Source organism: Lissotriton helveticus, chromosome 3_1 (assembly GCF_964261635.1).
Source record: "Lissotriton helveticus chromosome 3_1, aLisHel1.1, whole genome shotgun sequence".
Lineage (NCBI taxonomy): Eukaryota > Metazoa > Chordata > Amphibia > Caudata > Salamandridae > Lissotriton > Lissotriton helveticus.
In genome coordinates this window covers 947,355,475-947,379,790 of record NC_136061.1, presented here as the reverse complement: position 1 = coordinate 947,379,790, position 24,316 = coordinate 947,355,475, and the positions used below count along the sequence as shown (strand labels likewise).

Sequence of the window (24,316 nt, the reverse complement as noted above, 5' to 3'; positions counted from 1 at the left end):
ATGAGTGGGAATAATACATTTTACTCCTTGCAATCCAACACTTTTCCTACTGTTGCATTGACTGGAGTGAAAATAGTACATTTTACCCCTGTGCAATTCAACACTTTTCCTACTGTTGCATTTATTGAAGTAGGAATTGTAATTTGTACTTTTCTTGACTTTAATATTTTTTGTACTGCTTTATAACTTGAGGTGGATATACTATATGTTTTATTTGTGGAAATTTATAGTTTAGTTTTTATTAATTACATTTATATTATTATGTTTCTGTCAAGTTAAAATTATAGTATTTTTAATTAGTAATGTTTTATAATGTAATATATTTTTTGTAAACTCAAATTTGCATATTGGTTAATTTAACTATGTAATTAAATAATGTTTATTTTAAAAGTGTATGTTATTTAAAATATATATATACATATATATTTGTTATATAAAACATATTACATTATCATAAAATACAAATTATTAGTTTAATAATCTTTTTAAATTAAATATATAAATAAATATATATTAATATATATGTCTGTAATTATTTTTAAAGAATTATTAAATTCTTAAAATACATGTCATTTTTATTATATCTCTGTTACTTTGAAATATATTTAGTGTAAAGTTAGGAATAATGTTGAGGCATCAGAAAGTTGTAGATATAAGACTGTGCAGTACGTTACTAAATCATTAATTAGCTGCACAGCCTTTGACAGATTAATTGCTTGGATGTGTATGTACATTAAATGCTGTTACTGTTAATTTTATACTGGTATAATGCTCATTTGAAAGTTTTGGGTTAATGACCCAGGCACTTGTCACTTTATTCACTTGGTTCAAAACAAAATAGAAACAGAAAAAAATAGAAATGGAGAACCTTTTTGCACGTATCACTTTAATAGAAAACGTTGCACTGTCAATTTACGTTTTTGAAACTCCAGGAACATGTATAAATTAACTTTGTAATGCCAACGGCAGAGGGTTTGACAAAGACCGCAGCTGCGGTTGAAACCTTGTAAACCACATTAAAGATGTTTTATGAGTGAGCCCGAGGGTGCAGGAGCTTGTTTTTATCCTACAAACAGGCATGTTGAGGAGTTATATAAAATGTTAAATTATCATATAAATGAAAGTTATTAGTTTAATAGTATTTTTAAATTAAAAGTATAAATATACAGTAATATATATCTGTAATTTTGTTTAAAGAATTCTTAAATTCTTAAAATACATGTAATTTTTATTATATGTCTGTTACTTTTAAATATATTTAGTGTTTATTATTTATGTTTATATATATATATAAAAAACAATATTTTTTCAGTGAACCCCAGCACTGGCCTGCTGGACCATTCCGACCACTATGTGACGATGGTCCTGGTAAAGAAAAAAGTTCCTCATATGTGTCAGCAGACCACGTCCAGGTGGGGGATTCCCAATTTTTAATGCCATAATTATCTTTCATTTGGTTTTCACCCACTTGAAACTGCATGCATTTCAATCCAGGTCTTTAGGGAAAATAACTCCCCTCCGTGCTTAAATATATTACATCAAAAAAGTGCCAGGACCCCTGCAGGAAGCCACTGCAGCTTGCACCACCCATTGCCCCTGCCAGCGCTGCCAATGACAGTACCAACACAACTTCTAACCATCCGAGCACTGGAAACCACTGGCTCATTTAAGCACTGCCCCCACACCAATAATTTTTCTAAAAGCTCCCTCTTTCTGCTTTCCAAATCTTGGCTTGTATGGTTTCTCTACATGCAAAATAATACTTTATTATCAAAAGTTGTCATGATTGCTGACAAATGGATTCATCATCTCTTCTGCTTTAAGACCACTATGTAAATAATATGCATTTGGTAAAACATATGACTGCCTTGGGAATGTTAATCATCTGATTTTAAAGGAAGCAGTTTATTTACCTTCCTTGGAGCTTTTGCAGGAATTCCTGTGCTGCCTCTGGGTCCGCCAAGAAGTAGCTTTGGTACAAGCAAAGCGATTCCACAAACCCCTTCAATGCAGCAATGGATATCTGGCGCTTGTGTAAAATGTCAGTAACTCTGCAGGGAGGGTAGAGATTACAGTTGGTTATGTTTTATTTTTTGACCTAGGATTCAATATCTTTTTTCGGTTTGAAGATTGTGGTTGCTGAGACCTGGAGAAACCATGGTCCTGGAGACTACGGTATAGCTTCATTAAACTAATGCAAGTGCGTAATGTTTTCAGTGAATATTGTAACCAAAAAAGCTAGATCAAAAAACATTTGCTCATAAGAAATTGGGCCCGATTACCATGGCAGTGGGACCGCCACCGCCAGGCCATCGGTGGTGGTCCCACCGCTATCGGCTCATGCAGGACCGCCCGCTGCATTTGGATAGTGGGCGAATGGTGGACAGGCGGGGAGACCGTCCGCCAGGCATCTGACAGGCTCAAGGAGCCCATGGGTCAGTCTGAAATCCCTACAATGGTGGCAGTGCTTGCTCAGGCACCGCTGTAAGGATTACAATGTCCCTTTCTGCAGGCTGTTTTATGCCGGTTAACACGCCATGAAAAGGCATGCGGAAAGTGACTTTGGGGGCAACTAGCCAGCTCCCCTTCCCTGCTGGACCTCCGTCATGGGCATAGCGGGGCACATATGGTGCCCCCTCCTAAACATTCCTGTACCATGTGGCAGTCAGCACATGGTGCCAGCAACATAGAGCAGGGCTGTTTACAAACATGCCTCGTAGCATTGTAGCTTGCGCTACAGACATTTTTCGGGCCGCGGCGCAAGCCTTAATGCTACGACGCATTGTTTCCGACCTCCTCCACGGCAGTCGGATTGTAAACTGTCTGGTGGGGCGTTCGACTCCCTGTGGGCTGGTCCCGTTCCCGACAGGATGGCGGTTGGACACCTGTTTGTCTGCCATCATAATCAGGGCTATGGTTTCCAGGCAGCTATGTGATGCATGATGTTCGATATATTTACACCAGGTGGCCTGTTCACAAAGATCACATTATAAAGATTAACAGAGTCAAACATGTTCTGTCACCTCATCTAGAGGTCAGGTTTTTCAAGGGAGGCCGTATACACAACTCTTTAATATGAAAAATGAATTTCTGCACATTCACTGTGGTGTAAGCAAATGTATAATCTTTCCTTTAAATTGGGCACATGAAAAATAAACATCACATTGCTTTGGCACATAAACCCCAACCCACTACATGAATAGTTATTCTGTACCCTCTATGCTACTATTATTCGGAGATGCTCGAACAAAACAAGATCCATTATTGATGATATTTTATGTGAATGAATAGGTCCCAGTGAACAAGCAGAAGATATGGCAACATGTTGCAAGCTACAGCTTAACTGTAGAAAGTTCGTCTTGGGCATAACATTAATAAAAGTGGAAATAAACTATTGCGTCTTCAGCTTCACTATGTTCAGCGGAGTTTGTGGAGTGAGGATACGTGCAAGGGGGAAACACTGGATGTGTGACTGAGACGACTTCCATCTTATTCGAGATGGCCTTTACATTAAAATGTGGCCTAATTAATATTACATTAGGCAACCTCTAATTTAAAAACAATTGCACTATGGCAGTCTACATATGTAAATCCTAACCTTAAATTGTTGCAATTTACTCATTGTTAATAATGCACAAAAAATAAATTCATAAAAAAATCTTATACTGGCAGGCATCTATTACAATCTATGGATCACTGGCACCTCGCACATCTCCTGCATGCTAGGTATCGCCGGTTCATAACGGCCACACTAACATAAACATGACTGAATATAAACATAATTTAAACATAAGCACATTCTTGGAAAACTGAAGATGATCTAAACTTAGGCTAAATCGTATCTGGACATAACAATATTTTAAACCAAAACCAAGTAGAAACATAAAAATTACCAGTAACAGGACGAGAATGAAACATAAGCGTAAGCAACACATAAACTAAACCTCAATATAAACAATCAGGAAACGCACATAACAATAAACTAACCAGGAGCTCTGAATAAACCAAAAGTGAAAATACATAAACTAATAATAAATTAAGCAAACGCATAATAAAATCAACGAAATAGCTTTAAATAAATATCAAGGAACTAATAAGCAATCAGTCAAAAATCTCAAATTCTCCTGGTTAGGAGTTTCTTTGTGTGATTTGCATAGTTACAGGTGTTTTAGGCGTTGATAAAAGCCCCTCAATTGTACTCTATGTACCTGTATAGAGTTACCTATGTAAATCTAAACAAGTTGTAGATTTTCATGATTAGTTCTGCTGCTTTACACTTACTCGTGCACTGTTTGCAATATAGACAATCAAGCAGAGTAAGTTGACAGAAATGTGCATTATCATATCAAACATCTTTTTTGTTAACCACGAAAATCATTTACTTGTAAGGTGAATTTCTTTCTTCTAGACCCTCATGAAATTTGGTGTGATTTTGTATTTTTCAAAGCCAATTTACACGCTTATAGAGATTGGCATCAGCACTAGGGGCCTTATTACGATGTTGGGCCGACTTACCATTCGGTCCAGACACCGCTATTACAATGCGACCGCACGTGGGGGCTGGTTACGATGCATTAGGAAATGGCTCGGACTGTTGGTCGTAGCCGTTTCTACTGCATTGTAATCAGCCAATCGGATTCCTTTCTAACCAACCTATTAGGATGGTGTCAGTCGGAAAGTAATCCGACCGGTCATTTTGACTGGCTTCTGACGGGCTCAGTCGGAATGAGTGCAGTAATATCAAGGTGGCTCTTTCCTCCTGAAGTATTACGATGTCAGATTCCGACAGCCTTTCTGTGCCAGCCTTTCCAACACAGAAAGGCTGTTGGAAGTCGACTTTGGGGGCACCAGCAGAGACCCCATTTGTGCAAGGCCTCCAGTTGGAGGCTGACCCCCTGTTGATTCTTGCACCATGTGGCAGGCACCTTAAGGTGCCTGCCACGGGGTGCAGGGATGAACTGCACCTCGCCGTTTTACACTGAAAGAATGAGAGTGCGATGAACAGTGTTCAGTGACATCCTAATTGGTTGGTCGGGACCGCCGACAGGAGTTCCGTCGGTCCCCGTACTAAGACGGTGTCTGGTGGACTTAAGTCAGCCCGACATCGTAATTAGGCCCATGGTGCGTTCGCATTCCTCCATTTCTCAATGGGAGCTTGTGCTGCAGCCATAAACTGGCCGTAGCACAAGCTCCCATAGAGAAAGGGGAGTTTCTGTTATTCCCAGCACCGTGTGGCTCATGGTGCAGGGATTAACAGGGGGGCACAATAGGTGCTGCCTCGGCCCCCAACTTGAGGCTGCAAGAAGGAGGAAGCCCTGCTAGGGGCCCCCAAAGTCGCTTTCCAACAGGCTTCCCATATCGGAAAACCTGACATGGAAAGCCTGTCAGAAACTGACATCGTAATCCCTACAGTGAAAAAGCCGTCCTGCGGTCGGAGGCTTTCCGAGTCACATCGTAATGAGGACATAGGTGTCAGTGTGACAGGTAAGGGAGAAAAATATTTTGAGGTTTTGCAAACACCCACAGAGTTACAATTCTGTGGTTGTTCATTATTTCTCCCGCAGCCTTGCCTGGTAAGAGTTTGATTTTGTTAGCCACTTGGCCCTCACTTATGTTTATGAATTTAAGTCTATTGCTTTACAAGGTTTTAATATTGATAAAATTGATGTCAATGTTTATAAGGTAAGAACGAAATCGCGTCTCTATTATCAAATTCACCTGACATTAACTCTCCTTCAAGGCCGACTCAGAAATACGTGATCAAGCAGGCTCTGAGACTGAGGCCAGGGGTTACTGATTGACAGAACACAGTTGGGGTGGCACATAGGAATGCATGAACAGGAAACTCAGGTCAATCCCCAAATAAGCAGAGCAACACCACAAAGGTCCCAGGAGATTAGCCGAACCAAAGCACCCATGGCGGGAGGGGTGCATGCGTTCCCAAAAACACCATAAAGTCAGATGCCACATAAAGTTAGGAACACAGAGCCAATCAGGATGCAGCACACACAGTACATGCCATAACACACAGTACATGCCGTGATCATGCACCCCTCATGCACGAGATCTGGACATGTTACCCAATGACTCTCACAAGGTTAGGACCCACCTGCATCTCAATCTTATGTTTTAGTTCGAAAGGGTTTTCTCAGTGATACCGGTTTCTTAACACTGTTGGGATTGAAAAAGGTGAGAGGTGATGTTCAATTGGACCGCTGGGCGTGACACAGATGGTACACTTGGCCCCTGGGTGTGATATAAGGTTTGACTCGAACATTAGGGAAAGATTTAGATCTGGGGGATCAGGTGCAGCTTGTGTTTGGCCAAGAGGGCCTGTGGTTCTTCGAGTTATACCTTTTCTCCGCGAACATTTTTCATTTTATTTGGCCCTGAGCCGATATTAACAGACTATCTGGCTCACTTAATCTCATGTACCATGCAGGGGTTCCCCTGGTCACAGGATAGCATGCGCTAGGAGCGGACTGAGGTATTTTTGACAAAGTCAAAAAATGTTGTCGTCAGTTTTTTCTCATTATAAGTATTGAGATAGTCATGAGTAAGTTCCTGGACTTAGGCTTGTTGTTGGCCAAAAGGGACCTCACAGTGCATTGGAAATCTAGGCAAGGGCCCAACTTCACACGGTGGAAGGCAACATTAATTAAATGGGCAACAAGCGAAAGGTATGTAACGTTTACAACGAAATTTTTACAACGCACTACCATTACAACGCATGCATTACCACGCATACAATTACAACGCATTGCGCTGGGGGGCGCTCTAGGATAGGGAATAAGTTTAATTTTCTATCCAACACCTTCCCTAGTGTCCACGGGGACTGGAGTTGGAATAGAAAATTTTGGTTTCAGCATGTTAAAAGATCTAACAATGATAAAGCGCTAGAGGTTACGAGGGCGTGGGAGACCCTGGTAATGTCGCTTCAGATTCCCGAACACCTAATTGACAAGGGCTTACTTTGATGGTTGATAGAGACTGTTCCCAATTATGATCCTTGAATATTATAGTGTAATCGGAATCCGAGGAATTGATTATAGTTATAGGGAAACACTGACGCTGACACCGGTGAACTTTTGCTGCACTCCCGACCACTGACTGCTGTTTGGGCTGGGTTTGTGCTGTGCTGTCATAGCGCTAAGGCATTGCCACTTGTTGCCTTGCTGCCTGCTAGTCCCCCCCGCCACCGCTCACCTTTACACCAAGTGGCTGCCGAGTGGGGGGACTACATCGTCCAGTAGCCCTTGCGGGATAGTCCCGCCCACCAACGCCAATCACCGCGCACTGAGGTGCTTGAAATACCGGTGCTCCCGTAGGGGAGCGGGAAACACTGACGCTGACACCGGTGAACTTTTGCTGCACTCCCGACCTCTGACTGGTGTTTGGGCTGCGTTTGTGCTGCGCTGTCATAGCTCTAAGGCATTGCCACCTGTTGCCTTTCTGCCTGCTAGTCCCCCCGCCGCCGCTCACCTTTACACCAAGTGGCTGCCGAGTGTGGGGACTACCTCGTCCAGTAGCCCTTGCTGGATAGTCCTGCCCACCAACGCCAATCACCGCGCACGGAGGCGCTTGAAATACCGGCACTCCCTCCGCGTCGCGGGACGCGCGCTGGCGGTCGCCGGGCTAAGCCCGGGCAAAGGGTGGGCCGTCTTTGGCCGTCCGGGGCAGGACGAGGCAGGGCAGGGCCACCCCCTTGGTCCCGCCGCACCGACCCGTCTGGATCACTATTACTCCGAGCTTAAGGTACTCGATACTATTGACTTAGAGATCTTTTTGTCATCTGAACCATGGGCAAAAACACTCCTGTTACAACACGATCTAGCACAAGGCGGAAAAAGTGCACTACTACCCCCTTGCCAAGTCTGACTGCAATAGACAGGATGCTACAGAAAACAATAGGGGTAGTTGTAACAGCCATAGAGAGCACTCAGAGACGCCTATCGCTCCCCCAAAATATGTGTCTTCCCTCCTTATAGCCCAACACCACTGGTACACAAGCAAATACCTTTGACTCTATACTTTTGGATTCCTATGCAGAGCTCCCAAGGATAGAGGGTAACTATAACATCTCGCCACCACAAATCCCACCTTTTGTACCGTTCCCTACTGCTAGCAGACTTTCACAAACCCCAACTCTGCAGCCCCAAGATATATCTGTGGAGTCCTCCTCACAAGAAATGATATAACTGATTTAGAGGATTCGGACGCCTCCTTCTTGGGGCTCTCAATGCAGGTTAACCCCTTAAATGCACCAGATAGGCTACCAATTTCATTAACCAACGAGGAAACAAGCCGCTTAAATCATAATGACTTGATACTAGTGCAGGAGGCTTCTTCTCTAACTAATGATGCTTCTTCCTCCAAAATGGTTAATCAACCAAACCACTTCAGGTAACCGTACAGAAAATACCCCTCCCGCACCTATTGAGGGCATTGGAGGGTCAATAGCACATATAGAGCATGTTGTTAGATCATTGATCCTCCCCCTTCTTGAAAGAATAAAATTGGTAAATGAAAAACTGGAGAGATTCGAGCTTGAAGTTAGAGGGAGAATGGAGAACATGGCGCCATTGCTTGGGGACCCTATAATTGCTACAGGGACTGCAATTGGTGTAGTTACTGTTCAGGCGACAGATGCAGGGATTGGAAAGGGTCCCATTTTCAATATACAGACTAAAAAAGCCCCTGGTAAAAGTGAACAAGGTAAAACAACTAGTGAAGGCAAAAAAGCGAAGGGGAGGGTTGATCGTTCTGAAAGTGTACAAAAAACAAAACATAATTATGACACCAATACGAAAGTCCCATTGGTAATGATTGACTTACCGGCAGAGTCATTACCATATGTAATTGTGCTCACTGGCGTCCCAGAACTAAAGAGTGGGAAAACAGAATCTTTTCAAGAACTAAAAAATAAAGTGATATTCTGGTTGAATAAGAACAGACCGATCCCTAGACACCTGAAAGGAGAAATATTGTTTGTCAGAAGGATTAACTGGATAGGAAGAAGACCAAAAGACATACAGGGAGACACAATCATTGTTAACTTTAGGGATAGCAATGTAGTAAGATTAATTTGTAACGAACAGCATTATATTGATAGGGGCCCTATTAGAACAAAAAATCTTCCTTATTTTTATAGCTCGAAGGCTATGCGAACACTTAGGCGCCAGCAAATCACGGCTCATGAAGAGATGTCGGGAGGTTTCAACACCTATCCCCCGATAGGTACAAAAAATTATTTTACAGAATTATATGGGCTAGATGAGGTAGACTGACTGGGAGAAACTCATGGGAATAAAACAAGTGACATAACTGTTAACTCTACCCAGATGAACAAGAGCAGGTGTAATAAAAGGGAAGTAGTCAAACAGGGTTACAACCCTGTTACGATGGACCAACTGGGAAACATCAATCCATCAATATCGATAACTGATGAAGGAACAAACATGGACTATAACCAATCTGATAGTAAGGCCAATGCTGAGGTTAAATTAATCTCTTGGAATATTGCTGGAATAAGGAAAAATATCTCTGACCATGCATGGCACGACTACATTAATAGTGGGGACATTATTTTATTTCAAGAAACATGAGGAGTAGAAAACCATTTTAAAGTAGGCTACAGGTCATTTTATATACCGGCATCAATTTAAACAAAGGTAGACCCTCTGGTGGCTTGATAATCTGGGCAACAATTACACTGGGCATTGACTTTAAACAGATAGACTTTAATAGTCCTGACATTTTGGCTATAAAATTCCAAGATGTCACAGGACGGGCAATCTGTATTATTAACATCTACAATATACCCCAATCACAAAATAAAGAATCAGAGACAATAGCCCAGTTAGATAGTATTATCTCCAACCTAGACCATAGAATTATGTTGATCATAGGGGGAGACTTCAATAGGATTTTTGAACCAGTTATGGGCCTAGAAGATATCTATGGGGAAGAAGATAACGCCAATATTATTCCTAGCATTGATGCAAGCCACACAATAGCCTGCACAAAAGGTTCCTTGCAACTGCTAAAAATGACATTGGAACATGGTCTACGTTCCTGTAACGGGCGACTCCCATCAGATTGCCCAAGTAAACCTACCTTCAAAAGAGGTTGTTCTGCCAGCCATTTAGACTATATATTAGTTTCCCTAAGCCTATGGCCAATGCTTATATACTTGAAGGTGGACAACCATATAGAAAGTGACCACTTGCCTCTCTCTTTGACCATTCTTAGTTCACTATCCGTGTTTCCTACGGAGATGGTCCCCCGAGATTATAACTCTTCCCACGACCCCCTAGAGTCAAATAATCGTAGGTCTTTAAAATTGCCTGCCGTGATGGGTAACGCTGGCATTATTAAGAACATTTACGAACTCTACGTAACACTTATGGCACCGTTAGTTGATACTAATATTGAGGCTTTACCCCTAATAGCAGTGCATGGGAATCTGATACAGCAACGTAGCGAGATCCTTTCTAAAGGGACCAAAAAAGCACAACTTGGCCGAAACAACTGTTCGAAGGAAGGACTCTGGTATAACAAAGCTTGTCGCCAGGCCAAATCAGAATTAATAAAAGCTGTAAAAGGGAACCGAACAAATATTGTTAGAGATAAAAGAACGCATTATAAAAAAAACATTCTATTAGCAAAAAAGGAATGGGATGAAAAAGTTTGGACGGACATGCTTCAAGCATGTAAACTGAATGACCAAACATTGGGGCTCATTAGGATGGCGGACGGACCTGCGTCTGTCCGCCACCCTAGAGGAGGAGGGACCGTCCACAGGGGCAGCGGCGGTCCCTCCAGTGCAATTAGGATGTGACCGCCAGCCTGGCGGTCACATCCTCAATATTTAACATTGCGCGGGTGCTGCTTGAAGCAGCACCCGCCACAAGGTTAAATATGCATGCTTAGCATTTGCATGCACATAGGTACCCCCCATGTGCAACCCCACCCCCCCACTCACCCTGGGGGCCCGCAACGGGCCCCCAAAGAATTCACCGTGTGCCTTTTCACAGCGGAGAATATCTGAAGAGATATAGTGATAGCAAAACATGTGTCAGGGGTTGCTTTTATTAATTTCAGGTTGATTTCTTTGGTATTTTACCAATTCCCAGCTGTAATACTGTGCCTGGAGTGAAAAAAAGGCTTTTGTAATTTTACATCTCTGCCCGGATGGCACTGTGCTAATCCTATGCTTAAAGACTATGCTGTAGAAATGGCAAAAGCCTTTGCCCCTTTCTATCTAGGTGTGGTTGGCACTGTGCTAATCCTATGCTTAAACACTTTGTTAGAAGAGCTGACATTTTAGGTGAGCTAATTTAGAGTGCTGTTGGTGTTGTAGGATGCTCTATACAGTAGGTGCTCTCCACTTAAACTTGGTAACTACCCAGAGATTTATGCTTCTTTTTTGCTAACTTTTGTGTCACTCTATGCCTGAAAGGGTATTGTTTTGAGATGTGTGTATACACACACACACACATATATATATATTACCTACTGGCGGTCGCCAGTAGGTAGTTATAGTTAGGATCGTTTTCCATAGGAAATCCGCAACATTCTATTGGGAATAACTTTGGCGCCGAATGAGGGATCTGCCAGTACTTTTCCTTAACTTTGCCTCGCTGCGCACCGCTCCTTCCCTGAAAGTTTCGGGGGGATCCGTCAAGCTGGGGCCGAGATAAAAGGGGGGTCCCAAAACATGTTTTCCCCATGTTAATTTCCATAGGGCGGTTGGACTCACTTTTAGTCCGAACGGCTGAATGGATTTCCACCAAACTTGGCAAAATTGTAGGGACTGGTACCCCGATGTGCCTTGGCTATGTCTCAAGATATATGCTTCAGTGGTTTTTACGAAAATTACCTTTGAAAAAATATATATTGGGCTACATTGGGCTATATATATGTTAGAGCCCAAATGTAGCCCAATGTAGCCCAATGTAGCCCAATGTAGCCCAAAGATGGCCACCAGAGACAAAAAAAAAACAAAAGTAGCCCAAATATCAGCCAGATGTAGCCCAACTATAGCCCAATGACAGAATGTCCCAGAGTGTTCTAAAGAACAACTAGAGCGCTAACAGTCTTACTTATGACAAAAGTATGGCACACCTGAAGTCATCTTGATTGGAATAAAGTGTTAACACTTAAAACATTTAATTTGCAAAGGAACAAAATGAGGGGGTTCATTTTGCCATAGAAATTATGATTAGTGCTGAAGAAAGAAACATTAGGGCACATTTTGAGTGACTTCTCAAATCCTCATATTTCATTAAAAAAATTCTGATATGCAGTCTCCCAAGATGGCCACCAGAGACAAAAAGAGCCCAAATGTAGCCCAAATATAGGCCAGATGTAGCCCAACTATAGCCCAATGACAGAATGTCCCAGAGTGTTCTAAAGAACAACTAGAACGCTAACAGTCTTACTTATGACAAAAGTATGGCACACCTGAAGTCATCTTGATTGGAATAAAGTGGTAACACTTAATACATTTAATTTGAAAAGGAACAAAATGAGGGGTTTCATTTTCCATAGAAATTTTATATATATGTATATATATATATATATATATATATATATATATTACCTACTGGCGATAGCCAGTAGGTATATATAGTTAGGATTGTTTTCCATAGGGAAATTGCAACATTCTATTGGGAATAACTTTGGCGCCGGTTAAGGAATCTTCCTGAAATTTTCCTTAACTTTGCCTCGCGGTGCTCCGGTCCTTCCCTGAAAGTTTGGGGGGGGGATTCGTCAAGCGGGGGCCGAGATAAAAGGGGGGTCCCAAAACGTGTTTTCCCCATGTTAATTTCCATAGGGCGGTTGGACTCACTTTTAGCCCGAACGGCTGAATGGTTTTCCACCAAACTTGGCAAAATTGTAGGGACTGGTAGCCCGATGTGCCTTTGCTATGTCTCAAGATATGTGCTCCAGTGGTTTTTACGAAAATTAACTTTGAAAAAATATATATTGGGCTACATTGGGCTATATATATGTTAGAGCCCAAATGTAGCCCAATGTAGCCCAATGTAGCCCAATGTAGCCCAAAGATGGCCACCAGAGACAAAAAAAAAACAAATGTAGCCCAAATATCAGCCAGATGTAGCCCAACTATAGCCCAATGACAGAATGTCCCAGAGTGTTCTAAAGAACAACTAGAGCGCTAACAGTCTTACTTATGACAAAAGTATGGCACACCTGAAGTCATCTTGATTGGAATAAAGTGTTAACACTTAAAACATTTAATTTGCAAAGGAACAAAATGAGGGGGTTCATTTTGCCATAGAAATTATGATTAGTGCTGAAGAAAGAAAAATTAGGGCACATTTTGAGTGACTTCTCAAATCCTCTTATATTTCATTAAAAAAATTCTGATATGCAGTCTCCCAAGATGGCCACCAGAGACAAAAGAGCCTGTGCTTAACAACTCTGTTAGCAAAGCAGGCATTTGAGATTTAAAAAACGTTTTAATATATAAAAACGTTATCCGCTAATAGAATTAGCATTTAAAAAACCTTGCGAATTCAATGAAAAAACCATAGGTTTCAGGCCTTATATAGTTAGGAATTAGCATTTAAAAAACCTTGCGAATTCACTGAAAAAATCATAGGTTTCAGGCCTTATATAGTTAGGAATTAGCATTTAAAAAACCTTTGAAATTCACTGAAAAAACCATAGGTTTCAGGCCTTATATAGTTAGGAATTAGCATTTAAAAACCCTTTGAAATTCACTGAAAAAACCATAGGTTTCAGGCCTTATATAGTTAGGAATTAGCATTTAAAAAACCTTGCAAATTCACTGAAAAAACCATAGGTTTCAGGCCTTATATAGTTAGGAATTAGCATTTAAAAAACCTTTGAAATTCACTGAAAAAAACATAGGTTTCAGGAGTTATATAGTTAGGAATTAGCTTTTAAAAAAACTTTGAAATTCACTCAAAAAACTATAAGTTTTAGTGATGTTATAGTTAGCTGGACATTTTACTCATACAAAACCATTGAAATTGCTCCTATATAGTTAGTTGTACTAACTATATTTCGCGCACCCGCAATCCACTGCTGATGATGTCACATATTAGATCATTCATGACATGGTCAGTGACATCACTGATGACATCTCAAATGACATCACTGATGACATCATCCACGTGACAATCACATACACCTTTTCATACACTATTACAATTTTTCATCACTCTTTGTAAAATACAGAGTATCATATTTAAATCCATTGTCACAGCTATACAAGTATCTAAAAATCCACTCTTGATTCATAGATGTATACACACATCTAATCACTTACCTATGGATTCACTCATACATGCTGTCAATGAACAATAGAACACTATCAAAAATACTTATACATCTATATCGACATTAAACCACAGCACGCATCCTATTCACATATGAAGTCATCCTACTCACTTATGCAAACAATGGATCATACTTACATATTTACTTAGCAAAACACTTATACAAACACCACTTCTTCTATTCATTTAGATAGTAAGTCATACTTAGTGAATTATAAAATCATTATTACAAGTATACAGTTATCCATACAGTCACTCACACAATCATTGTGTCTTATGTATACTTATTTATATACAATCACTGACACAAACACTGCCTTTTATTTTTCTAGTTTGTTGGACCTGTACCATTGAGAAATATATTTGCTCATCACCACACCCATAAAGATATTCACTCACCCAAACAACTGTTAGAACATGTAGTTTTAACTTCATATATCTACTGAATCAACTATTCACACATCTTTGAACAGTCACACACCCCCCACCGAACCACACACACTTTCACACTCCCATACAAATACTCAGTTAACTAATTAATAACTAATATAGACTTTCACATAGCTAGTAACCAACTGTAGAATCAGTTTAAACAACAACTGACAAAGTGATACAGATATTCACACAGTTTAGTCACTATCCACTATATTTAGTGAGACATTATAAATTGGTCAAGTAAACAGTCAATTACACTGCTATTAAATCCTTCATCCAAATATTTATTTATATATATCCACTTATTCTTCAATGCAAATTGCTATATATATAATGCATATTTAAATAACGAAGCAAACCACATTCACTGGATGATGTCATTAGTGATGTCATCAGTGATGTCATTTGAGATGTCATCAGTGATGTCACTGACCATGTCATGAATGATCTAATATGTGACATCCTCAGCAGTGGATTGCGGGTGCGCGAAATATAGTTAGTACAACTAACTATATAGGAGCAATTTCAATGGTTTTGTATGAGTAAAATGTCCAGCTAACTATAACACCACTAAAACTTATAGTTTTTTGAGTGAATTTCAAAGGTTTTTTAAAAGCTAATTCCTAACTATATAAATCCAGAAACCTATGGTTTTTTCAGTGAATTTCAAAGGTTTTTTAAATGCTAATTCCTAACTATATAAGGCCTGAAACCTATGTTTTTTTCAGTGAATTTATTAGGTTTTTTAAATGCTAATTCCTAACTATAACTGGTGTGAAACCTATGGTTTTTTCAGTGAATATATATATATATATATATATTCACTGAAAAAAACATAGGTTTCACACCAGTTATAGTTAGGAATTAGCATTTAAAAAACCTATTAAATTCACTGAAAAAAACATAGGTTTCACACCAGTTATAGTTAGGTGGAAATTTTACTTGCATAAAACCATTGAAATTCCCACGTTATAGTTAGTTGGACTCACTATAACTTGCGCGTGCAATGCACTACTGATGACGTCACATATTACATCACTCATGACATGGTCAGTGACATCACTCATGACATCACTGATGACATCTCAAATGACATCACTGATGACATCATCCAGTGAATGTGTATCTTTCTGAAAAATAAATATTTTTTATATATGTATATCTAAAGGTTGATGGAAGAATAAATGGGTAAATAAATGTCTAAATGGATGTTTTTTGTGTGTAAAATTGATTGGTTAACTGACTTATTAAATGTATGTTAGTGAATACATATATTAGCGAGTAATGTTTAAATATTTAAATATCTGTATCTGTGTCTCACTTTGTGTATAAGTGGCTGCATGGGTTGGTGAGTAGCTACATGAGTGTGTATATGGGTTATTAGTTGTTTTTTTGAGTATCAGTATCAGTGTCTGTATGGTTCAGTGGGGGATATTACTTAGAGCACAGATGCATGAATGAGTGACTCACTATTTGTATGTATTTTGAAGACAGCATGTGTGCAAGACTGTATGGGTGGATGATTGTGTTTATGGGTGGGTTAGTGAGTATGTGTTTTTATAATTGATTGTTTAAGAGAGTAAATATGTTTCTGTAGAAGTATGTGTAGTGGTGTGTATATAGCAGTATAATCAAGTAAATCTTTTTTTGATAGTTTATTTGCATGTGTGAATTTGTGTGTGAGTAACTATATGGATGAGTATTAGTGTGTAACAGGATGTATAGGTGTATGAGTACATATGATGAGTAAGTACATGCATGAGTGACTATATAGAACTGTTGGTGAATGAGTGGATGTGTATGTAGATGTTGGAATTACCTAATAAGTTGTTGTAATTGGTATTGGTTTCTCCTTTTTTAAGTAAATGTTAGTTTCTATTTTTGAATGTGTGTGTCAAAGGTTATTTTATGCTGATAGGAGGTCTGCCACTTTGTCACAAGGATGTTGTCATCAGTGATGTCATTTGAGATGTCATCAGTGATGTCATGAGTGATGTCACTGACCATGTCATGAGTGATGATGTGACGTCATCAGCAGTGCATTGCACGCGCAAGTTATAGTGAGTCCAACTAACTATAACGTGGGAATTTCAATGGTTTTATGCGAGTAAAATTTCCACCTAACTATAACTGGTGAGAAACCTATGTTTTTTTCAGTGAATATATATATATATATATATATATATATATATACATATATATATATATATATATATATATATATATATATATATATATATATATGAAGTAAGTCGTCACCTTCAATTGTTCCTTGACCCAAAACAATGACGAAGAGCATACCCGAAATTAAGTGTAAAATTAAAGTGCTTTTATTTTGCCCAGCCTGTCCACCATAACGCCTTTCGCTTCCCCTGAAGCTTGATCACATGACATGTTGCGTTAGGATGGACCAGTATTTAAAGTGCAAGTGCAAGTCAAACAGAGCTTAAGCAGGCAATGACATAGAAAAATACTTTTTGAGATACATCGGGCTTGTACATAAATATTTAAATAAATACAAATACAATATTTAAAATTCATGTTTAAATCAATATTTCTTAAAAATCACATTTGTTTGATTCTTAAAAAAATCATAATTGATAAAAAAGTCTGCCTAAAAATGATTTTAAAGCAGTACAGCCCTGAACAGTACAAAATAACTGCAAAATACAGATGTACTGTTCCCATGTAGCTACCTATATGGATAAATCAAAGTCCATTGCCATGCTTGTCAATAATGCCCAATTGGGCTAAGACAAAGTCACATTGTCTCTCTACTCTGGTGAAAAGCTATACCCCTTTAACTGGTCCTGAGGGACCAATTTGTGAAATCCTAATCAAAAAAGTGCCAAAGTGCAAGTGCAAATGTGTAACAGCTAAAGTGAATATTCAAATTGAATCAATCATTAAAACTCCTAAAAATAACCAGAGGCGCAATTACTTAAACATCATGCAAATATCATCATTAATCCTGTTGATTCTCTTTCTACACAGTTACAAAACAAAGCCCCTAGATAGAAACACAGTTGGTGACCCATGAACCTTCATATCTCTAGCACCTTACATACAAGTATACAAGTCTTCACTCGCATTTAGCCCATTGGGATTTTTGCTGTCCAGTTCTAGTATGTATCGCGTTTCGAGGAGGCAAAGCCTAGCTTCCCTATCCCCTCCTCATCTTAAAGGAAATACTGTGTCTATAACATAGTACTGGAGATGGGCTGGATTGGCTTCATGAGTTGTTACTTGGAACACTTCTTAAACCCTTTACTAAGGGCCATCCATGTTCTAGAGATAAGAGGTTCTAAGCTGTTCTTGGCCAAAGCCTTGGCCATTGAGGACACCTCCTGAAAGTAAGCATAGGTTTATCTGGGACACTCGGGCCAATAATCGGATCTCCTTTAATGAGATTCCAATTAAGATAAAAAATTCTCCTTAAGTCCGAGTGTTGCCTACTGTAGGAAAGAATCATGCGCGAGTGTACACCATCATCTTTGTGGGCATTCGGTTTGTCCTTAGTTTTGGATGTTAATGCTTGTTGTCGGGGCATATTTCGAGTCCGAATAATAGCAGACTCTATAACGTCATTAGAATATCCCCTGACTAAAAATCTCAATCTGCTAGCCTCCTGTGCAGCCGCACATTCGGCCTCCGAACTGCATATCCTCCAGATATGCAGCATCTCCCCGTAGGGGATGCTGCGAATCAGGTGGTGCGGATGATGGCTGGCCGCATGCAAGATCGTCTTTCTAGCTGTAGGTTTTCTATAGAGTTTGTGGCTATGATGTAATTGTCCACCTAAACCTGCATGTCTAGAAAACAGATGGAGGTAGCAGGAATTTTGGATGTGAATTCTAAATTCAGGCTATTGATATTCAGTTCCCTGACATAATCCTTTGCTCCATCTTCCGTACCTCTCCAAACAAAAAATAAATCATCTATATAACGGAGGTACAAAACTATGTTCTGCTCCATGGTGCCTCTGAGTTGCTGCATAAGGACCTGTTCCTCCCACAGTCCCATGTGTAAACATGCGTAACTGGGGGAGAAACAGGCCCCCATCGCAACTCCCCTAGTTTGTTGTAAAAATATGATTGTTAAAAACAAAAATATTCTGTTCCAAGCACATTTGTATCATGGACGGTAACATCCTGTTGTGTGCAGCAAAGTTCATTGGTCATCTGTCAAGGAAATGTTCAATAGCTCTCAGCCCATCATGGTGTCTGATAGAAGTATATAGGGCCGAGACATCCAAAGTCATCAAGAACAACCCTGGACCCCACTTCACATGTCTATCTTCTGAATAAAATCCGAGGTGTCCTGAAAATATGACCTCAGTCCTCTGACCCAGTCCTGAAGAAAGTAATCAATGTATTTATACACATTTTCCAATGAGCTGTTAATGGCTGAAATGATTGGTCTCCCAGGTTTTTTTTTTGGAATCCTTATGAATTTTGAGGATCAGATAAAAAGTAGGGATAACCGCGTGTTCTTTTTAAAAAAAACAAAATTCATCTTTCGATATCAATCACCCACTCCTCCAAGCCTGGAGTTTAGCATGTTGATCCATCCACATGGCTTTGACAATCTAAATATTACTTTTCGTGTAGCATAAGGAATTACCCAATTGTGAGTCAGCCTCAGCCAAGTACAGTTGCCGTGGCCATAAAACTATATTTCCACCCTTATCTGCTTGCCGCACTAAAATGTTACAGTTCGACTCAAGCTTGCCAACCAGCTGAGAATAGCACCGATTTTGATTGCTGATGGTATACCTCTTTTCGTTGGTGGAAATATATAATTTTTTGAGATCCTGTATGACCAAGTCCTGATACACATCTATGTTATTGTGTAACATTATTGGCTGAAAAATCAATTTTGGCTTGAATGGAGTTTTGCAATGGCTCGTTTCCTCATACATCATGCTTCCTGCCACGTGATTGTCATCCCTATTTTCATTTTGTAATGACCAAATCTCTTCAAATGCTTCACGATCCCCCACACTTAATAACGATGGACTTTTTATAGCTTCAGATGGTGTCTTTTTCTTAGGCACCTGGCAATGGAATTTGCTAAATTTTAATTTTCTGATAAATCTGAAGGTGTCCATTCTTGTGTCCGCATAATTAAAGTTACAGGGGGGACAATACGATAGTCCTAAGCCCAGGACTCGTTCCTCTCCTGGACTTAGCTTCAAATCTGTCAAGTTAATTATTGCGTTGGGGTTGCTGTCTGGGCCACGGAGCGGTTTTGGAATCGGTTCTAGCGCCCCCTTGCCGGTATATTATCTTCTGTAGGTAGTTATAGTTAGGACCTAGTTACCATAGGATAATCGCAACATTCTATTCCCAATAACTTTGGCGCCGTTTGGTGAATCTTCGAGAAATTTTCAAAACTTGTTGCCCACTCCGATCCACTCCTATCTGGGAAGTGGTTCGTCAAGCAGGGGCCGAGAAAAAAGGGGGGTCCAAAAACGTGTTTTCCCCATGCAATTTTCCGTAGGAAACTTTAGCCGCATCTACAGCCCGAACTGCTAAATGGAATTGCACCAAATTTGGCAAACAGGTAGTCCTTGTTTCAGAAAGAACTCTTTCTGTTAAATGGTGTAAATCCGTTCAATAGTTGCTGAAAAAATCAAATAAAAAAAAATAGTGATATCTATGGCCGCGCTGGATCCGCGCACCCTCCCGATCACAAGCTTTATGCTAATTGGCTGTCAACACTCCAAACCAGGAAGTGTTGGCAGCCATCTTAGGCAATCAGTAAAACAAATGCTCAAAATGCGAAAAGGGGTCAGGGTAGAAACACCCTGACCCCCTAGGCCTGCTTAGGGGGTCCCACAAGGACCCCCACGGCCAAAAACAACATGTTTTTTAAAAACAAATTGGCAAAATCCCGAGAGGATCTACAGATCCAGCCGCGGAAAAAAAAACGAAGCGCAAACTCCCGTGCTTTGTTAATAATTAGCCCCCTGGTGGGCCAAATCCCGGGGGCATTCTTTTACTATAATGGAGGGCTCAAAGGCCCCCCAATCCCTGGGGACTGCCACCCCCTGGGGCTTATCTAAAATATTTGCGGGTGCTCATGGCCCCCCGCAGCCCCGGGGATTGCTACCCCAGGGCTTGTTTTTCATTAAAAAAAAACCTGTGTGGGGGGGGCTTGAACCCTCCCACATGCCCCGGGGACCGCCACCTCCCCGGGGCTCTAAATATTAAAATTGGGGGATCAGCCCCGGGGACCACCACCCCCCAGGGCTTTGTCAATGGTGGAAGGAGGGAGCCACCCCCCAGGCCCAGCTCCTGCAGTGTCCCAGTACAGTTTGCTATGGCAGGGCGGGTGCCTCACGGCTCCCCCCTGCCATAGCAAACTCTTCCAAATGGGGAGCTGCATCTTAGCAGCTCCCTGTGTGGAAAATCAATGCGGGCTCCCGCAGGAGGAGGGGAGCCAGAGCCGGGGGGACCGTGGGGAGATTGGGGACACCCCACGGTCCCCAACGGATAGGGCCGTCCCTGGTGGAAGGGGTCCCCGGGGCCATAAGTAGCCCGGGAGGAGGACCACGCGGCCCTCCTCCACCATTATAAAAATTATTTTAAAAGAAAGGCCGGCACCTGGGGATGGGGTCCCTGGGGCCATAAATGGCCTGAGTAGGGGGGTCATGCAGCCCCCCTCCAATTAAATGAAATAAAAAAAATGGCCTTGATCCAGGGGATGGGGTCCTCGGGGCCGATTATGGCCTCAAGAGGGGGGCCACTTGGCCCTCTTCCAATTTAAAAATAAAATAAAAATAGGGGTCAGGCCCTGGGGGATGGGGTCCCCAAGGCCAATAAATTAGGTAATGAAGAGGGGCCACACAGCCCCCCTTCTTAAAAGAAAATGTTTTAAAAAGACTGGCATTGTGCTGGAGGCGCTGCCCCCTCCCTGCAGCACTCTGCAAGCGCGCCCCCTGGCGCGTTTGGAGATGGGGAACTTATTCCCCTTGAATACTGGGGGTCCCTGGTGGGCAACTAGCCCACCAGGTACCTCCAGTATGCGCCAGGGAGCTGCGCTGCAGAGAGGTGTTCAGAGGCCACACCCCTTTTTACACCTCTTTGCAACGCAGCTCTGTGGCTCTTACTGGAGGTACCTAGTGGGCTAGTTTGACCCGAGGGATCCTCAGGATTCAAGGGGACATAATTTCCCAACTTAAAACGGCCCCAGGGCGCGTTTACACAGTGGTGGAGGGAGGGGACTGGGCCTGAGGTGACGTGTGCAAACACGCCCTGTGGTGTGTTTTAAGTTGGGAAAATAATTCCACTTCAATCCTGAGGGCCCCTGGGGGCCAACTAGCCCACACGGTGCTTCCAGTAAGCGCCACTGCACTGTGTTGCAGAGAGGTGGTCCAGGCCGTGTCACTATTTACACCTCTCTGCAACGGCGCTTACTGGAGGTACCTAATGGGCTAGTTTGACTCTAGGGACTCTCAGGATTCAAGGGGACTTTATCCCCCAATTTAAAACGGCTACTAGGACATGTTTGCAAACATGTCACCTTAGGCCCCCGTTCCTTCACCAGTGTGCAAACGTGCCCTGTGGTGCGTTTTAAGAGGTAGTTTCAATCCCCCTGCCCTATTATGTACTAGGGTCTTACAGAGGAGGCCATGGTAATCTCAGGGGTACCACAACGCATAGTGTTCCTTAGTGTATGTAGGTCTTTTCACTGTATTCTAAGTGTCTTTTAACATAGTACTAGCTCTAGGACTGGTTAGTCAGACTCAGTTACCACCAGTACCCATCTGAAAAAGTTGAGGGTACAGGATGATTTTGCAACAAGGCTTCTTTCTGCTGCTCTGTTTGTTCTTTCTGCACGTTTTTCTGCTTCCTGTACTTTTCTTCATCTTTGAGGACTTCTGTTGCTTCTTTCTGCATTTCTTTTTTTTCTTTCTGTGTGTTTTTTCTTCTTTCTTCACATGTCCTACCTTTGTAGGCATTGTTAGAAACTAGCATTTAAAAAACCTTTGAAATTCACTTAAAAAACCATAGGTTTCAGTCACGTTAATGTTGGAAATTAGCATTTAAAAAACGTTCGAAATTCACTGAAAACAACATAGGTTTCAGGAACGCTATAGTTAGGAATGAGCATTTAAAAAACCTTGAAATTCACTGAAAAAAACAAAGGTTTCAGGGGCGTTATAGTTAGCTGGACATTTCACTCATACAGAACCATTGAAACTCTCCCGTTATAGTTAGTTCAGTTAACCATAACTCGCGCGCCCGCAATTCACTGCTGATGACGTCACATATTACATCACTCATGACATGGTCAGTGACATCACTCATGGCATCACTGATGACATCTCAAATGACATCACTGATGATATCACTGATGACATCATCCTTGTGATAGAGTGGCAGACCTCCTCTCACCCTAATATAACTTTTGATACACACATTCAAAAATAGAAACTAAAATTTTCAAAACAATGGACATACCAATACCACCTATTCAATAATTCCAAGATCTAAATACACATCCACTCATTCACCAACAGTCCTATATAGTCACTCATACATGTACTCACTCATCATATGTACTCATACACTTATACATCCTGTAACACACCGCCACTCATCCATAGAGTTACTCACCCACACAGTCACTCATAATAAAAAAGAATCAAACATCCATTTACTTGCATATACAATTATACACACACCACCAAACTTACTTCTACAGAAACTTACACATACTTACTCTTTTAAACAATCACTTATGGAAACACATACTTATTCATACAGGAACTCTTCCAATCTCTCACTCTCACATATACTCACTCATATACACCAATACTCATATATACTAGTTTAAAATATAAGTAGTTACTTATAAAGATACTATTGAGACAGTCATTCACTCACTAACACACCCATACACACAGTCATCCACCCATACAATCCTGCACATATACTATCTTCAACACATACAAACAGTGACTCACTCATTCATACAGCTATGCACTAAGAAGTACCCCCCACTGAATCATACAGACACTCAGACACTCATACTGATACTCGAAAAACCAAGTAATAACCCATGCAGAGACTCATGTAGCTACTCACCATACCCATGCAGTCACTTATACACAAAGCGAGAGACTGAAACAGATATTTACATATTTAAGCATTACTCACAAACCCATGTATTCACTAAGATACATTTAATCAGTCCGGTATACAATCAATTTTACAAAAAAGAATTCATCAATTTAGACACTTATATACCCATTTATTCTTCCATCGACCTTGACATATACATATATAAAACATATTTAATTTTCATAAAAACACACATTCACTGGATGATGTCATCAGTGATGTTATTTGAGATGTCATGAGTGATGTCACTGACCATGTCATGAGTGATGTAATATGTGACGTCATCAGCAGTGCACTGCGGGAGGCGAACACCCATCACAACGAAGTGATCACTTCGCGAGGACATTATAGCGCATTTAGAAGATCGCATTAACGTTTACATCGTAAGGCACAGCAATGTGTAAACGTTTACATCAT

At 40.9% G+C, this 24,316-nt stretch overlaps 1 protein-coding gene across 1 annotated transcript in view; it reads right to left on the bottom strand.

The window, feature by feature from the left end:
* LOC144824185 (putative methyltransferase DDB_G0268948) overlaps positions 1–24,316 on the bottom strand; it is a 641,160-nt gene that overhangs the window by 102,044 nt on the left and 514,800 nt on the right. Inside the window, exon 6 of the mRNA XM_078683341.1 lies at positions 1,914–2,051. Within this exon, the coding sequence (XP_078539467.1) occupies positions 1,914–2,051 (138 nt within the window). The remainder of the gene's footprint in view (positions 1–1,913; positions 2,052–24,316) is intronic.